General features: G+C 34.7%; 1 protein-coding gene across 1 annotated transcript in view; it reads left to right on the plus strand.

Annotated features, from left to right (window-relative positions):
- Positions 1-2,820: 2,820 nt before the first annotated feature.
- LOC106691299 (neurofibromin) overlaps positions 2,821-20,009 on the plus strand; it is a gene marked incomplete at its 3' end in the record, with an annotated part of 75,740 nt that continues 58,551 nt past the window's right edge. The window contains 3 exon segments of the mRNA XM_067045991.1: positions 2,821-3,163; positions 8,320-8,535; positions 14,826-14,942. Of these exon segments, the coding sequence (XP_066902092.1) occupies positions 3,069-3,163; positions 8,320-8,535; positions 14,826-14,942 (428 nt within the window).

The raw sequence follows: 20,009 nt of genomic DNA on the forward strand, positions 1-20,009 counted from the left end.
AGAAATCTCGGTTCTAAACTGTTGCAGTGATTCCACGGGATCTCTTTTCCTCATCTTGAACTGCGTCCTGTACAGCTACTTCAAGTGATGGTCACCAAATCTTCTCTCGGAGTGTTGGTTACACAAATAGTTGAAGTCGTTCTGGTGTTCCTCAGATACGCCCTGCAAAACATCTAGAGCTTCTCCTCACAATGAAACGATTAGGAAATTCACTTTTTCCTGGTCACAACAACCTTTTGTTGAGAACGCTACTTTAAACTGCCGCCGATATGTTGCCCAGGATGATTTCCTGTCATATGTTGGAAGCTTGATCCTAGCTGGGGTTCTTGAGGAGTCGATTTCCATGTTATGAGTGTCCTTCCCTGGTGTTAACAGAATGTCCGTGGTGGATCCTACGATTTCCAGAACCTTTATTTCATGTCTCAAGGAGTCCACTTCACTTTCAAACCTTTTAATATCACATTCTACTTCATCCCTATTTTCTTCTAGGTGCTTGTCTATAGTTTTTATCTGGTTTACTAATTTTGAGTCCAGATTATCAAGATGTTTTTCCACATTACTGACCTGCATTTTCGTATTTTCCAAATTTAGAAACTTAGTTGTGAGAATTTCCCTAACTTCATCCTGGCCAGCTTTCGTTTTGTCGATTGTGGATTTTACTTCCTTAATTAATGTCAACAGGTCTTCCATTTTTCAGTCTGACTTTGTGTTGAAATTAGCATAAACCTCCTCTTTCTCATAACTTACAGTTCACTTAATATCCACTATAAATTACAACTATAAAAAATTGTTTATTGTTTTGTTTTTCTCTTACCCGTTTCAAATTCCACTTCTGACACCAATTGTTCCATGTTACCTGGATCAAGAAACAAACCACCAAGAACAGAAACAAAAAACAATTTTATTTTATTCAAAGTAACAAAAATATTCAAATGTCTTTTTTTTTCACTCACCAAAAAAAAAATCGTTCCCAAGTGGACCGATCAAATCAATCAGTTATCTATTGTTTCCCTACCGAACGAGATAACCTCGTTACTATAATTATGATAAAAATAAGAGGTTTGATGAACCCATAGGTTATATGCTGATACCACCTATCAATCACTGTCTTTAGATCAGCCTTAACACAACCCTCAACCAACATTTCAGTGACCTCTCAGATGGTTACATGTCGACCCAGTACTTCTTGCAGATTTAATCACTATTAAACCATACAACTTGACATGTCCATTTTATTCGCCTCAATTATATTTACTAGTCGCAGTTTGTGAGATTTGGCATTTTGTAGCCTTCCAAATTCTCTTGATAACTCAACTCATCCTTCTTCAGTCTGAATATTTGACACAATATTTTATTTTAAAAAAACCTTAAGATGTTGTTTTCTTAATATAAGCACCCACGTTTCACATTTGGTAAGTTCAGTAAGAAGGATAATAGTGTTATAGATTCTAATTTTTAAATTCCCTGGACAGAAGGTGCAATCAAAGTCATATGTCATATAATAATATTTCAGCATATTTTTAGTTGTTTTGTATTATTTTAATCCTGATGAAGCCCTGAAAAGTGAGGTAAAACGTCAACAAATAAATAGTTGTTAATAATTTTTTTTTTCTTTTTGACCACATCCCCGACCATCTCCTTCATATTCAGAAAGATACATTTAATCATTTATCTATATAATCAATCAATAGAGATAATTCTAAAGCTTCTTGTTCCATAATTATGTGTGAACTAGCCTGAGTAGAGTCTAATATATTTGTATATTGGTTGTCCTAGAAAGATTTTGCTTCTCAGATGCTTCTGAAACCCATAATAGCACCTATTGGCTGGCACAACCTGATATTGAATGTCTGGTTGAATCATATTTGTAAAGTTGAGCTGTGTTCCAAGGTGAATAGATTCATCTATATAGCCTAAGGCAAAGTTCTTTTAAACCCGAACAACCTCAAACTTCTCGGAACAATAGTTATCGATTCGAACATTATTAAATGTTTCAGTCTTGCTTATCTCTACTTACTAACTTTTTTAATATTCTCTGCTCAATCAAAATATTTTACAGCTTTTGGGTGTCAATACAATGTTAATTTGATATTAAGTTGATGAACTCATTGTTATCTAACTTTTTCTGTAGTATTTACCATGATGAAGAAAATTGATTAATAGTTTATCAATAGTTGATCAGTCTCTCTTAAAACAACATTGGATATCTTTGATAGTTTCTTTGGCGTATTCCTTAATTTGACTGGCTAAGATTAAAATTAATATTTTGTTATTTATTGGAAGAAGTGAGATTTCTTTCTGATAGTTATTACTATCTGACATTGTTTAGTTTTAGTAAATCAGAATAAGTATAGATTTGTTCTATTATTCGGACAATTTCTTGTATATTTTTTACCAAAACAGGTATTTCAGAAAGTCTACCTTCACTGCTTGATTTAATTAGCTTATTAAGAACTAATTTCCTCTACTTTATTAGATTTTAATTTTCCAGTGACTATTTATACTTCCTCCATACTCAATTCTTCTCTAAATTTGTCAGCACTCTCGTATTCTGAAGGAGATTCACCTCATTTACCTTATTCAAAATACTGTCAGTGTTTTTGTTTATCCAACATTTCTGATAGATTGAGTAGGATATTATTTTCATGCTTAATTTCTCTCATTATGGAGCCAAACATTTATGGGATCAGTTAATATTTTTGTACATTTCTCTTAAGTTATTTTTGATCTTATTAGTTCCTATTTCTATTATTTTTCTTCTAAGGTTTTCTCTTTTTTTTTTTTTTTTTTTTTTTTGAGGAATTTAGACATTTCATTCTTCGCAGAAATAGTTTTTTTTCTCTCTTTTTTATTGTAAGTTTTCTTCTTACTTTTAGGAATACTAGTTCATGATTCACATTCTACTCTGTGTTAAGATCTCATGTTGATTTTACTATTTTACCGCCTAGGTTGTACCAAGAGATGATCCATTTGATTTTGGCTTTGTAGATCCGGAAGTATTATCCTTGTATGTTTGTTTGTTTATTGGAACGACAGACTGTGGAGGTCTAAGGCCTCGCCTTCTTGACATGGCTTTCATAGGGTGGTTCATCGCTCCCACACCAATTTTTGTGAGTGCCACCAATTGGCTGACGGGCCTCACAAATGCCCGGGGAGGCTGTGAGTGAGTATATTATTTTTTATGCTAATTTTTAAATGTGATACTTTGGATTTCTAGGTTGTTAGTTTTTATTTAAAGGCGTAAAATCTTGTGGTCTTTTGCTATTATTGCTTTGATCTATTATTGCTTGTTGAAACTAAATTTCTATGTTTTTTGGAAATGGTAAATTTTATAAGTTGTATCCCATTATCATTACTTAAACTTTCTTTACTTATCTTTAGATTATACATTTCTTCCCTATCCACCTTTGTGTTCACATCTCTTATTTTACTTCTTATAGTACTTCCCTTATTTACATGCAGTTTCATTTTATTTTATCTTAAATCCCCCTCCAATCAGTTATAAAATTTTTAATTAACTTTTTCATCACTGTCAATATTTGTAAAATGTACATTTATCAATATGATAAACCAATGCCCCTGAAATATGGCCCTCATCCTCATCTCGGGTGACTTCATTATGGGTCTATGCCGGCTGTACCTGCGAAGCCCGAGGGAGTTCTGCGCTGTCCTATGCGGACTGGTAGCAGGTAAATAGAGGCTTCAGTCTTCTTGAGAATTGGCTGGCCTGTTGGTCCTTGACGAGATGATACCGTGGTTGACTTTTGAAAATTTCATTAAGTGTTGAGTCTTGAGCGTTGGGAGAGTGTCTAGTCCTGATTTAGCACGTCTTGATTGGTGGTAGGCATGAGCTGCTGTGTTTACGAGCGGTGCCTAGGTGTTTGCCAAATTTTCGTGAGACGTCGTTGCTAGTGGTATCTCCTTAATATCGCTTGGGCCTGTCCTTCCTTGGTTTTAAAATCCGCATTACAGGTCTCTGATTGAGGTTTAACTGCGCTGGGTTATACTGTCTCTTATTATACCTACTGGTTTTCCTTATGTCTCTTCTCTTTCCATCTCTGAAGATTCTCCTGCCATCTCTTTTGTTATTGTTTCCTATCTCTCTATTTATCTATTGTTCCTCGTTTAGTAAGTCCTTCCTGTGTCGGGCCTTGTTATGACGGACTTATCACGTCAGGCCTCTTTTTGACGATTGAGATCATGTCGGGTTTCTCTTTGACAGCTTGAATCATGTCGGGCTTCTCTGCGACGGATGGATCACGTCGGGGTCACCACTTGTCGGTGTTGTCTATGTCTTAGGCGGTGTTCTCCAGCCTGATATCCACTTTACAGAAGGCCTACGACAAGGCGTATTCATTATAAGTTAGGAACGGCCGTGCGAGAGGATGAGCCCTGGGCACTGACGCAGGCTAGAGAAGGTCTAGATAAGAGAGTCTGAGGTAGAGTAACAGCTCTAGTTGCCGAGATAAAGCGGACGGACTAGAACTGTCAAGATAGGAGCCAGCTTACTAGTTGCCGAGATGAAGCAGACGGACTAGTAAGCTGATAAGGCTAGGTGCAGCTCTAGTTGCCGAGATGAAGCGGACGGACTAGAGCTGGGGAGAGACGGGATCAACTACACTGGTTGCCGAGGTGAAGCGGACGGACCAGTGTAATCGTTAAGGATCAGGTTACAATCTTAGTTGCCGAGATGAAGCGGACGGACTAAGATTGCTGGAGAGAAGGAGAGGAGATAGACCATCATCTTAGGTATGCATATATAAAAACAACTTTTGTGAGAATAGATTGGCAATGAACTTTTCTATCTCAAGCAGTGTGTACACCACCAGTGCCATGACTAGACCCAGGTAAGGAGATGGATCAAAGATCAAATTGGGGATTTAGAGCCCCTTTATTTACAGGGCTAGTCCATGCGGCTGTGACCGAGAAGCAGTCGGTACATGCCTACTTGAGATAGGTACGTGCATTGTTTTGGTATCGTTTATTAATCATTCTATTGACATTGTTAAGTGTTAGGTACAGACATTATTAATATATAAAAATGACAATGTGTTTTTACAAAATAAAGTAATATGTAAATTTGAGAGCTTCGGTGAGGCTCGAGGTGCAGCGCTCTGGTGAGTTGTGGTCCAACCGCTTGCTCCCTCTTGCTACAAGCCAACGTTTCGTCCCACATTGCTGGGCTTCGTCAGGGCTAAAACAGATACAAAAACTTAACTTAAGTAAAAAAGTAAGTGAAAAATTACAAGAGTATACAATGAAATGTAAAAATTAAATAAAAAAAATTAAAGGTGATAAACAATAAATGAAAACAGTAATAGTAACAGATAAAGAGTAGAAATATTAAAGAAAGTACAAATTAAAAGATGAAAAGGGATAAGAATAAAATCAAATGAAAATGAACGAGACAGAATACATACATACATACGGAAGTCAAAGTCAGAGTGGACCATTTACATTGGGAGGAGTGGGGATGCCAGTTAAGTACATCACATTTGAAAATAATTTTAAAGCAAACAGCGTAAAAATTATATATATATATATATATATATATAGTTGACCGTAAAACTTAAATATAAGAAGATGTTCAAGATTGCACTCAAAAAGAATAGTTATAAACTATTTGTTCTTTTTGACCACAATCCTGACCATCTTCTTGTATGTAAAAAATATTAAAATTAGGTAAACAATAAATGATAATATACATAATAAAGGGGGAGAAGAAATATTTAAAAAAAAAATTAAAATTGTCATGGATAGAAAGACAAAGAAGAAATAAAGTTAAAATAATGGGATACAATAAATATAAATAATTAAGAAAGAGAATATACCAAATGAGTGGGGTGGGGATACATAGTAAATTATATGATAGTAAATTATATATAGTAAGTAAATTATATAATAGAAAAATTAATACTAAAGTAATTAATATAAGTATACTTAAGCTGGTAATACATGAATATAAATTAAAAAATAAGATACACAAATATAAAAGAAAAAGGAAGAATATTCAATATAAAATATAATTAAATTAAGAATGGGGTGAGAATTTAGAAAAACAAGAATAAAAGATATGACAGGAAACTGGGCTTCTGAAATGCAGAACGAAGTGAAAAGAAGCATTATGAGGGTTTTATTAGGTTCAAAAAGTGTCGGTACGTCAGGGAGATGCAGTCTTTATCAACTTGATGATTGACGGAATTCTCCGTTAAATTTATGTGAATGGACTCCGAGATAAGATGTTTTTTATGGTTGGAGGGAGTGACAAGAATTGAAGGATTGTCAAAATTAAAAGTATGATTTAGGTTTAATGTGTGTTCAGATAATTTAGAGGCAAGTGGGTTACAGGAGTTGATATAAGTTTTTTTCTGGGAAATGCGGTTCTTAAGTTGGTTTTTAATTTTGCCAATATAGAAGGAATTGCAACATGGGGTTGAAGAAGGTATCCAGTAAACTACATTGAAACGGTGTAAAAAAAGGAATAGGCTCTTTTAATTTGGAAAAAAATATGGGAAATTTTGTTGTGGGACTTACGACAGCCAAGACGTAGGGTGGGAATAGTGGATCTTAAGGATTTTTGAATTTTGTCAGAAAGAATGGGGATATACAGAAGGGACTTGTACTGAAAAAGGGGTGGAGTGAGTTGAGAAAAGTTGAGGACAGGAGGGACTGGAGTAACACGGTTAATGTAAGAATCAAGTAGCTTTTTTGTCACTTTCTGAGGGAAATTGTTGTTGAATAGGATCTGTTTAATACATTGTAGGTTGGTTTGGTGGTATTGAGGGTCAGAAAGAGAAAAGGATTGGTGAATAAGGTTCTTAGCAACATTAATAATTTGGTTGTTGAGAAAAATAGTTGAGGAGTCTGCTAGAATAGGTGGGTTTGGTTTACCAATCAGTGGATAGGAAGCCATCGGGATTTCTGATAATAAGTAGGTCAAGAAAAGGGAGGGAATGGTCAATTTCACCTTCAACAGTAAACCGAAGAGGAGGGTGGTAGGAGTTAAAGGCTTACAGGATCTCAGGGATTTTGTCAGGATTGAGGACAAGGAAGAGATTGTCCACATACTTCTTAATGAAAATTATGTCTTGTGAGAATAGATGTATTATATAGTCGAGAAGGTCATTAAGAACAATATTAGAGATATCTTATCTCGGAGTCCATTCACATAAATTTAACGGAGAATTCCGTCAATCATCAAGTTGATAAAGACTGCATCTCCCTGACGTACCGACACTTTTTGAACCTAATAAAACCCTCATAATGCTTCTTTTCACTTCGTTCTGCATTTCAGAAGCCCAGTTTCCTGTCATATCTTTTATTCTTGTTTTTCTAAATTCTCACCCCATTCTTAATTTAATTATATTTTATATTGAATATTCTTCCTTTTTCTTTTATATTTGTGTATCTTATTTTTTAATTTATATTCATGTATTACCAGCTTAAGTATACTTATATTAATTACTTTAGTATTAATTTTTCTATTATATAATTTACTTACCCCTGTATCCCCACTCATTTGGTATATTCTCTTTCTTAATTATTTATATTTATTGTATCCCATTATTTTAACTTTATTTCTTCTTTGTTTTTCTATCCATGAAAATTTTAATTTTTTTTTTTTTATTTAATTTTATTTTTTTAAATATTTCTTCTCCCCCTTTATTATGTATATTATCATTTATTGTTTACCTAATTTTAATATTTTTTACATATAAGAAGATGGTCAGAGTTGTGGTCAAAAAGAACAAATAGTTTATAACTATTCTTTTTGAGTGCAATCCTGAACATCTTCTTATATTTAAGTTTTACAGTCAACTATATATATATATACTGTTTACTTTAAAATTATTTTCAAAAACAGGTATGAATTCTGTTTCGTTCATTTTCATTTGATTTTATTCTTATCCCTTTTCATCTCTTAATTTGTACTTTCTTTAATATATCTTCTCTTTATCTGTTACTATTACCATTTTCATTTATTGTTTATCACCTTTAATTTTTTTTATTTAATTTTTATATTTCATTGTATACTCTTGGAATTTTCCACTTACTTTTTTACTTATGTTATGTGTTTGTATCTGTTTTAGCCCTGACGAAGCCCTGCAATGTGGGACGAAACATTGGCTCAAATAAAAATAGTACTTAAATTACTATTTGAGTTTAATTTGACCGCACCCGGACTAAATTCCATTTAATAATAATTTATGTGGGGTATGTTCGGCTTACCTCTACATTTAGTTGCTTCTGTATATTAATGTATTAATATTTATTTATGTTTCATTTTTAACTATTTTTGGTAATATCTGTTTTTTATAGATATGTACGGCACTTAGATATGACTGTTCATGCTATACATATTAAAACAAAATTGTGTCAGCTTGTTGAAGCTATGATGAAAAGAAGAGATGATTTAGCTTTCAGGCAAGAAATGAAATTTAGAAATAAATTAGTTGAATATTTAACTGATTGGGTTATGGGAACTTCTCACCAAATAGCCCCTCCAGGATCTGGAGATGTTTCTGTTATAACAAGGTGATTTATTGGAATATTTTAATAATGTGTACTTGCTTGTATTTTGACAAGTTTTTCTTGCGATAAAATGCTCAACAGTGTTACTCTATTAAAAATGCCTTATTTTATTTAAATTTCAATATTTAAATAGTTTATTTTGTAATTTTTTTATTATTATCTAGAATCAGTTATCTATGTAATAATTGCGTGGTTTTAGATGATTATTTTAATTTTTATTCTTGATTTTATTGTAATTATACGTTTATGTTTTTTATTGTTCTTTGGAACTTCCTTCAAAAAGACAATGTTGATTTGAGGTGGCTTTAACACTATTTATTGCATGAAAAACATTATGTGTATTTCTTATGTAGACAAAATTTTAGTCCTTATCTGTACATTTTATATTACCTGAGATACAGTTTTCAAAAAATCCCTTTTTTTATTTCCAAAAACAAGAAATCATCATTATGAACTACTTTAAATTAAATATAAGAAGCTTTATTTTGAATACTAATAGTCATCTTTACTTCCAATAGTTTTTGTGATATAAAACTTTTCTTATAATGACTCATTTTTGATAAATTTAAAATAATGTTAAAATAAAGTCCTGTTATTAATAAAATACATGGTTAATAAGATGACTGTGTCAAAGACCAAGCCATTTTATTCAAAAAAACATAATAATACAATACAACAGATTACATTGTTATTAAATCAATATAAATAGAACAAAAAAATATACAGTTTGGAGGTGAACAATTCTACCTGTTTGATCTATTCCAATATCCTTGTCATCTTAATTTTTTAATATTAATTCTAAGTACTGTTTCCCATATTTTTATTTTCAATTGTACCAAAAACCTGAGCATCCTGGTGCTTGGAAGCTCTCCTTAAATCCATATGAGGTCTCTTTTCCTTGGCCAGTCTTGTGATAAGGACCATAGTCAAGTAATAATGTTTGAACCATATGAAAATAAGGGTTTTTCAAGCTACAGGAAGCTCCTGCCTTTTGAACTATCAGACAAAAAAATGAGAAAAATAACTTGGAATACAATGTTTTTATCTTTTATGCAATCATCCCTGTTATGACGGGAAGGAGTTCAAAAAGGAACCTTTACTAGCCCAACCGTGAAGAGTAGTAAAAATAAAATAAATGAATAACCGAATTTTGTTATTGTTGTATTTTAAATAATTGAACATAATAAACTGTAAAACAAAATATTTAAACATGTAAATTAGAAAAATAAAAAAAGGAACTTAACCCAACTTAAAACTATTACAAAAATTAATTTAAATTGAACAAAAGAGAAAAAAAAAATGTCTATATCACCGTGGGTTATGTCCTCGTGAAGGTAGGTTCTGAAAAGAAGTACTTCTGCTCACCTTGTCCTCTTGGAGGTTGAGCCGATGTAGTCTGCCCGCCGTGACGAAGATGGTGAAGATGGACAACTGTTGGCTACTAAAACTAAGTAGATTGATGAAATATGTCAGCCAATGTGTGTGCACACAAAGAGACTCAAAGGTGTATTGTTTATTTGTCACAGTATAAAAAGCAAAGAGAACATTTGCTTTTAACACAACAAAAACATATGTTACACAATCGATCTTTTGTTTTTAAAACAATGTGTTGGCTGCAACAATCTCATTAACTGTGCATTTTATTTATAATATGGTTTAATTATTAACTATGATTCATTAAATTAATTATTAATTATAATTTAATTTTTACCAGTTGAATATCAATGCAGTAAGTGAAACATGCTTAATAGTAGGTTCTTTTGTATTTCCAAAGCAGTTTAAAGAAATATTTTGACATTATCTTATATTTGTATAAAATAAGTCTGTTGACAATTAGTCAGAGACATTAATGAAAAATTATTGAAAATATTGAGGGTTTTTTTTAATCTATCATATACATAGTATAAAAATAAAAGAACATAAATGATAAAAACAAAAAAAAATCATGTATCGTTGTGTATATTATAAGTTTACTATGCCTATATTTTATAAGATTAAAAAAAAAATTGTCTAACTAGATTTAAGAAGTATGCTGTAACCCAATACAGGTGGGCAGCATAACTTTTTTTTAACAAAGTTTGTCTCTCTCAAAAAAGAAATCTATTAAAAATGTAAAAGTGAAATTAAATGTTCCTGATATGGTATCTAACCATGTCAGTTGTTATTGTTGTCAATTATTATACTTAGTAGTGAATATACAAAGTTTAAACTTATTTTATGATGAAATTCTAATGGTCTAAAAATTATTAATTCTCGTAATAAATATAGCAGGTTATATAAAATTGAAAATGGAATTAGGGTTTCGGTCAAAAAAAGAACAGATAGTTTATAACTATTTATATATAATAACTATATTTATATTTATAACTATAAGGTGGACATTAAAATAGTTATAAACTATTTGTTCTTTTTTTGACCGCAACCCTGACCATCTTCTTTTATTTAAGTTTTTACGGTCAACTTTATATACATATAAAAATGGAATTGATCGTATGCCACATTTAAATAAGTCTGAAATTATGGGGATTTTAACTGATGGGAAACTAGAGAGATAATGGGCGAAATATAAATAAGAACGGAGGTTAATCTTTAACAATATATTAATTCAGAAACGAAATTATAACATAAGAATACTATTTATATCCATCATCAACATAGAATAAGATAAACTACCTAATCTTATATTGGAACATAAATTGTTTGATATACATAAAAGGTATAAGTTTATGCCCAAAGATTGTGGGGTCCAATGTCCAACCTTGAAGCTAATTAACTGTAACTGTAATCTTGTGATAGCAAGATATAATATGTCCAAAGGGGTTCCATTAGAGAAATGTATTAAGTTGTAAATAGATTCGGAAAGAGGGCATTGGATATTTAATCTCCTAATAACTGCCGATGCTTGCTGGAATATAATAATAATAATCTTTATTTATTCTGGGATTGATCCCTTTAGAATAATTTACAGGCATCAAAATTAGGCTTTAGAGCCTTAGAGTAAATTACAAAATAGAGATGAAATTACAAGATTTCATAAAATAAAGTAATACAATGAGTTTAAAAATATACAAATAAACAACAATAATTAACAGAGTATATAAAATAATGACAAAACAAATAAAATAAAACCACTTGTCGTATCATAAAACATAAGATGACTTCTGGTAGTATACAAAAATAAAAAAGCAATGATAAAAAATCAAATACAATGAAACTAAAAAATAGTAAATTAAAAGAGATAATTTCTGCTAGTGTACATATTATAAACGAAAATCTAAGACATAAAATATACAAAGCTTTTTGAAACTTTCAATTGTTATTCTTCCGGAATTGGGTGGACAGAAGGTCAGTCGAAGATACGGGATTTGAAGATTGGAAGGGTATTAGAACTGCGAATAAAGGAGGGAATAGAATTCCATAGGGAAGAGGAATGGATGAGGAAAGATTTACCAAAGGCTGCGGTTCGATGGGCAGTTACATATAAGTCTGAAGGCTGTGAGCGGGTATTGCGGGAATGCACTGAGGAATTAAATTGAAGGATATCTGAGATGTACAATGGACAGCAGGATCGGATAACTTGATAGAGAAAGGAAGCAAGGAAATATTTACGATGGAAGGAGGGGTAAAGCCACTTCAACTCTTCATAAAATCGGGTGACAGAGGCGTCCCTTGGGACCCCAAAGATGAATCGTACAAAGCAATTATTTAACCGTTTTAATTTTGCTTCGAGATCCCCAGAGAAACTCCCGTAAACCACACAGCAATAGTCAAAGTGGGGGAATATTAAGGAAGTAACCAGGAGCCTCCGGGTTTCAAAAGGAAGTAGGTGATGAAGATAATTTAAACGCTTCAGGGTGGAAAAGGTACAACGGGAAATATTGGAGACGTGGTTTTTCCAGGAGAGAGTTTGGTCTATAGTGACACCAAGGTTTTTGACGTATGGATGGAATTGTATTGGATTGTTGTTTAGGAATAAGGTTGGAATAAGAGGGATAGTTTTCAGGAGGTGATTGGATCCTATTACGATTGCCTTAGTCTTCTCTGCATTCAACTTAAGCTTGTTTTCTTGTGCCCACTGACTAATTCTATTCAAGTCTTCTTGAATCTTCTCCGTAGCAACTAATAGGTCAGAAGGTGGGAAGGAAAGGTAAATTTGGAAATCATCTGCGTACAAATGGTATTGCGAATGTTGTATAAGGATGGGAAGGTCATTGATGAAGATAGCGATGAACCCTGAGGAACACCACAGGTGAGGGGTCGAATCATTGATGGAGGTTTATCAAGAACTACTGCGTACTGGGAACGATCGGATAGGAAGGATTGAAACCAGCGCAAAGCACTGTTGGATAGAGGAAGATTTCATAGTTTGGTAAGAAGGATGTTGGGGTCAACCGTATCAAATGCTTTGGAGAAATCTAGGAGGATGAGGATAGTTAGGTTTTGGTGTTCCATGGCAGTTTGGAGGTCGTGGGTTATTTTAAGGAGAGGGGATTGTGTTGAATAGCCAGGTCGAAAGCCGGATTAGAGGGGATTGATGAGAGAACATTCTTCTTGGAAGTTTGAGAGTTGGTTTTGAACAAGGCGTTATATCGGTAAAATGTATATAATCTGCAGACAGGTGGGTCCGACGAAATTTGTGTCTAGCTGCTTCTCTTTGTTTTATCATTGCATTTATTTCTGAAGTAAGTCAAGGTGCAGTTGGGCGGCATAAGGTTCTGGTTTTGAGAAGAGCATGAATGTCTAATATAGATTGCAAATGTGAAGTGGGATGGATACCATAGGATCGATGGAATTATAGGAGTATATAATGTCCCACTGGACGGAATCAAGGTCAGGTTGAAGGGATTCATAGGAAAGGAGGTCCAGATTACGGTATGATATGACTTTAGGAGTAAAGCATTTGACTGGTCATACGTTATTCGGATCAGATCGTGAGATGAGAGGAAGGGAACGGGGTGCTGGGAAGAGGAAAGGATTTTTACTGGAGAGTCACAGATAAAAAAGGTCTAACCAGGTGTCAGAGGATTGTATGTGATGTATGAAAAAGGAATGAGGTAAAGATTGAGGTAAAATATTACATCAGTAAGAAAAGATTTATCACTGGATTGAGAGAGCATGTTGATGTTAAAATCACCAGTGATAATAATATTGGAATAAGTGGAAACCAGTTGGACAAGAGAGGATTCGAAGGTGTTATCGAGTGGAACTCGGGGAGGTCGATAAACTATGGCAAATAACAAGAGAGAAGATATGGTTGAAATTTCTACTAACATGTATTCTGCATGAGGAATGATCAGAGAAGGGGAACAAATTAGGATTTTGACCTTAAGACTAACATGCACATACAACCCAACACCACCTCCAATGCGATCAGATCTGTCATGGCGAAAGAATGTGTAATTAGGAATAGAAACTTGAGAGGAAAGAATAAATGGTTTAAGCCATGTTTCGGATACAGCTATTATGTGGTAACAATTGTCAAGGAAGTACTGTTTAAATTGATCGAAGTGGGCAATAAGGGATTGTGTATTAACGTGACTGGAACTGAGGACATTATTCATACCTGTGAGGTGGTAAATGGTAAAGTAAGAAGAAGGATAAAGGTTTAGGGATAAAGAATTACGATATTTTATGTACTGTTAAAATTATATAGGATGTAACAAAAATAAGATATTGAAAGGAAATTGTTGCTCGAGTTATCAAAATTTGGAAAAATAGTCAAGAAGATTGAGAAATAAAAAATAAGAGATGTAAATAGAGAAAATTGTATATGTGCTATTATTAAAACAATAAAACATTGTTGAAAAAAATGAAAATAAATATAATATCTTCTATACAAAAAAAGAAAATTATGATACAATAAAAATACTGTTACAATTATATAAGGTGTAACAAAAATAAGAAATTGAAAGGAAATTGTTGCTTGAGTTATCGAAATTTGGAAAAAATAGTCAATAAAGATTGAGAAATAAAAAAATAAAATAAAATAAGAGTTGTAAATAGAGTGGTTTAATTATTTTAATGAAGGTATTAAACTTTAACATCTCAGGCACAAGGAAGTCTTATTTTTAAAACCTTAATTTTATAATAGTTATTATAAAATGTAAAATCATCTTATCTTTTAATACTGTTTATTTTATATTTTTTTGTCTAATGGTGTCTAGAAGTTTTGTATGGAATGTTATTCAAATTTTAACCTTTGATTTTAGTAATTTTTTTTGTTAAGCGTAAATATACAATGTTTTTTGTTTTAAATTGTTCTGACTTTATTTTATTTAAAAAATTGTCCCCAGGGATTTAGATCAAGCTTGCATGGAAGCAGTGGCAGCTTTATTAAGAGGACTTCCACTTCAACCAGAAGAATCAGATAGAGGAGATTTAATGGAAGCGAAAAGCCAGCTGTTTTTAAAGTAAATTATTTATTTGATACAAAACCATAGGTAGATTATAAATTCTTTGATTGATATAAAACCATAAGTGGATTATAAATTCCTTGTTTCAAATAATATATATTTTTTTCTTTTTTATCACTATAATTAATATAAAAGGTTAATTAACTATTTAGTTAACCTAACTAGCAACTTAAATTTATTCCCAGTTTATTATGAATATTCTAAAAAGGCAATTAATTATTTGTATTAGTTTATATAATTGAATGGTTGAGCAACACATTGAACATTTCTTTCATACATTCCAATAATCTTTCAGTCTCATGACTCCACTAGGAAGGCATTCTTTAAGATCAGTTCTGCATACAAAAATACAACACATCCCTCTAGCCAGAAGCATTCTTTGTCTTTACCTGAATCCACCAATATTTGGCATGATTAGAGCGAGTACATTTGTCATTTATGGTGCTTTACTGCAAACCTGCTGCAGATTTACATCATACTTTAGTCTCACATCAACGTTCTCATATTGAAATCTATTGGACGACTGGGAATCATAACAATCTGAGAATGTTGTGATCTGCAAAGGTCGGGATGATTGTCTCCCTTATTTTCCTGTTGGTGATGAATCCTGCCTTAGTTTTAAAATCAGCTAGATGAAGAGTTATTGATGAAGCTTACTGACTTTTTCACATTGTAAGTCATCAGTTCCGGGTAACCTACGGCAACCGAAATGTTGAATCGGAAAGGCTGCCATGTATAAGATTAGTAGCGCCCCATGTGGCCAACAGCCAAATCTCACCTCCTCCTACTTCTTGGTGGCAAGAGAAGTAACCCGGACTAATGAGATAGCCATCTTGTTTCAGCCAGAGAAGCGTCCATCTTTTTCTTTTGTTAACTCATCATTAATATCTACATGAGTGAGTAGATTTACTTGAGGGGTTCCCGGCAGCCGAGGGGAGAGAGGCCTAAGAATGTGGAGGGAAGAATATTCATTCATAAAAGGTCTTCCAATACATTGTGAGATAACTGGTCAAACTAATATTCCATTGTATTATAACTGGTTGGTTCACAGCGCACTACGCTGTTCCAAAGAGGTAGAACCATCTTGGTCCTCTAGATGCGATAACTTGAACATCTTCGCTCAATGATGTCACTCAACCTGGTTCCTCATGCTGACATTTCATCAATACTTCGGTTCAGTTATTTCGCTATTCGGTTCTACCCCATGGTACATAATGTGTATAATTGTTCTTCTCTGGGTTGGTTAGCTATCAAAGTTCTTTCAATTTAACTCCTTCACTTTCGACATTATTAGTTTTGTGGTTCTTTCTGCCTCTCCCTCTCTCTCGCTCTCTGTTTGGGGGACTCTTTACATTGTCATTGAAAAGTATGTTGAAATCTAGAACTTCAGAAGAGAGCATTACCTCATGAGCCGCTATCTTGGAAAGGCGGGTGCGGGGTGCGAAACGGAATATTATGGGTGTTTCCAGCATCGATATAGAAACCCTTAGTGACGCTGATGCAACAGTGTTCGAGGTGAGACTGAGCGAAGCTAAACAGCTTTGGACTGAGTTCAGAGACGCCTGGACTGAGCATGAAGACCTCACTGTTGCTATTGGAGAAGAAGATTCATTTCCCGATGACGCTTGGCACCAGCTGTACGACTCTTTAAAAGAGGAAATAATGAAGGCTGGTGGGGCCCTACTATTAATTCAACAAAATCGCGAAGCAAGGAATGCTATAGCACGTAACATGCTTCCCGCTTGCTCCACATTTAATCAAAATACAACTTATACACAGAAACCACAATTACCTAGGATTCCTATCCTTTTTTTTTTTTATCCCCCTCCCTTGTCATCTCTGGCATACGGGGTGCGGGAGCAGTGGGGTAGTGCGCTGGGGTTTGCGCATGCCACTGCTCCCAAGGATCACCAATTTTTTTTTTTATTCTTTTATTAATTATTCAATTAATTACCTAGGATTCCTATCCCAAGATTTTGTGGTGATATACTTAAGTGGTTGCCCTTCCATGACACGTTCACATCGTTGATACACGATGAGCCGACCTTATCCAACATAGAGAAGTTCCACAACCTTATCGGCGCCTTGAAGGGTGAAGCTGCTGCGGTAATTTCCAGATTTCCAGTCGAAGCAAATTCGTACGAATTGGCCTGGAAACGAGTGGTGGAAACATATCAGAATCCGCGGGTCTTAGCTAACGTACTAATTCATCGTATAATAGACTTCAACTGCAATGGGGCAAGAAGTGACCTGCAAAGGTACGAGCAGTTTCTAACAGGTGTCGCTGACAGCGTAGAAGCTCTGCGGGCATTACAACTCAAGGAAACTTCGGACTTCCTTCTTACCACACTTGCGTTAAGGGCATTGGACCCAGAGACCAGAAGACAGTTTGAACTGTCTCTGGGATCCAGCCAAGAGTTTCCCATGGTGGACAGTGTTATAGCCTTTGTTCGGCAGAGGAAAAATGCTATCCGCATGTCACAAGACGCAGACAACTCTAAGACACCAGGGTGCTCCAACAAACGAATCAGAAGCAGAGGTTCGTCTCATTGCACGCAACCTCTTTCACTCCTTCTTCCAGGAATCCTAATGTTACTCCAGCTGCAGTCCGAACAACTTGGAACAGAACTGAGAAGGGAAAAGGAGCGCCAGAAGTTAGATGTCCTCTCTGCAAGGGAAATCATCTGCTCTCCAAGTGCGAGGCTTTTATTGAGCTCCCTCTTACCCAGAAACTTGAACGCGTCCGAACCTTTGGAATTGCCTTCGTAAGGACCATGAGGTGGCCAAATGTCGCTCACAATTTCGATGTCGGACTTGTTGTAAGAAGCACCCTGATACACCCTGATCCACCGCTAGGAAGAAGACAACGCAGATGATAAGGTCGATGCAACATCCAAAAAGCCAACTCCTATGTGTTGGACTCCGGAAGCCAGCACACGTTTATTTCCAGCGCGTTTGCACACAAGATCGGCACTAACATTTCGAACTTCGATCATTGTATCACAAGTATTGGCGAGTCAGCCGTCCCGAGGTCGCTTATGAAAGGATCTACTTCTTGCACCATACGGCCATTCACTGGTAAACAAGAATATAGCCTCTTGCCGGTGGTAGTCAACCGCATCACGTCGTCATTACCAAATGTCAACCTTCCTTCTTCTATCGTCAGCCGCATTATGCGCCATCCTTTAGCTGATCAACTTTTCGGGGAGTCCGGTCCAGTTGATCTGTTAATCGGTGGGGACTTATACCCACGGATTCTCGTTGGAGCTTCTTATCCTATTGAAGTCGATGGACTTTATTTTACGCCTACAGTCTTTGGCTTAGTAGTTTCCGGCGTTGTTCACAATTTGGCTCAACCTACGTCTTGCTCTCTTTTCTTCAAGTCAACTCTCAGTGTATCGAATTCTCACGAGAATGTGGTAAAAAACCAGTCTTCTTCTTCTCGTTCAACAATCTCTAGAGGCAACATGTTACCACCGTCTTCATGCACTGCTCCTCATCCAACTCACAACAGCTCTGTACCGCGTGTATCTACGACATTGCATCGGCCCTTCAGAGCCTCCAGTCATTTGAAATCAGCAAACCAAAATATCAGCACAAGGTCATCCAGTAATTCCGCAACCACATCCGTTTCATCCACGATTCCAACTCACCAATCCACGTCTTCAACACAAACCACGTCTGTACCAAAGATTCCTATTCCCTCGAAAACTCTCTGCATCATAGGACATCAGCATCCACCTTTCAGTAGAAGAGATGGCACTCCTTTCAATAAAAATGGAAAAGAAATTCATAAGGAAGAGAAAGGATCCTTTCGGTGAATATATTCCAAGGTAATTCCCGAGGGTGTTCTTTCACCTACATCTACAATTGAAAAGGAATGCCACAACCATCAGAATTCCACTGACAATGGAATATTCAGACAAGAGAGTCTAACACTCATTTGCAATCTCTCTTTTCACTGTTGCTTCGCCATAGAAGGTTCTACAATCAAGGGCAAATCTGCTACCAGCCACTTCGGTGCAGCCAAGGTTTAAAGATCAATTTGACTTGTGAAGCACCATTCCTTGACCTAAGAAGGTCAAAATTATCTTGTATATAGTTAAATTCAATTGATTCCTTTTACTCGATGATCTTTTTTTTTTGATTTATTGTTCTTTGGTTTATTGTTTCTTCGTTTTTAGATATATGTATATAGTTAGGGTCAACATGATTATTTTTGTTCTTCACACCACGAATCATTGTGTTCTTTAGTTGAACATTTCACACCAAGGTTACATAGTTTTCATCCACTCTTGCCAAGCGGGTATTGTTAAGGTGGGCGGATGCATCCTCAGCATAGTTCCTAGAAGTTGCACATATTTTGTTTATTTATTCTCTATCCCACACAAGAATTAATTTCCTTTTTTTCTTAATCGTATTTCCTTTTTTTTCTTACTCATATCTCTTTTTTTATCATTAAATTAGCCTAAACAAGCCATCTTAAGTAATTTTCAATGATTGTTTAGGATGTAAAGTTCATTTCCGCTTACATTTAAACTCTGTTCATAAGCATAACCTTATTTTGTTTTCTTCTTCTCTCTCTGTAAATTTCAGCCTACCTATTACAGCCTGCAACACATCTCAACAAGTAAATCACCCGGAGCGATTTAGGTGGGCGGTATGTTCCGGGTAACCGGGCAGCCAAGGGGAGAGGGGCCTAAGAATGTGGAGGGAAGAAAGAGCCATGGAGCAAGTCCATCTAGCAATAGTTAACATCCACATCATCATCAACCACCTCAATGTTAGATCTACAATTTCCATAGCCCAGTCATACAAAATTCTACTAACAATCTAATCATAATGTTTTCTTTCGGTCACCCCCTACCCTCTTGTAATATAAAACAATAGAATTTTATTACATTTAATCATTTTTCATTTTTCAATTATACAGTCCACTCAAACCCAACCAGCCAACCAAAAGTGAAGTGTGTTACAATGCGGTTGAAGGCATGCTTCATACATCATCCTTAAGAGTTTTCTATCAAAAATGATTGTATGACATATTATTGTTGGTTGAAATAT

The sequence above is a fragment of the Halyomorpha halys genome, unplaced genomic scaffold (genome assembly GCF_000696795.3).
Source record: "Halyomorpha halys isolate HHAL.00 unplaced genomic scaffold, Hhal_1.1 Scaffold2222.1, whole genome shotgun sequence".
Classification (NCBI taxonomy): Eukaryota; Metazoa; Arthropoda; class Insecta; order Hemiptera; family Pentatomidae; genus Halyomorpha; species Halyomorpha halys.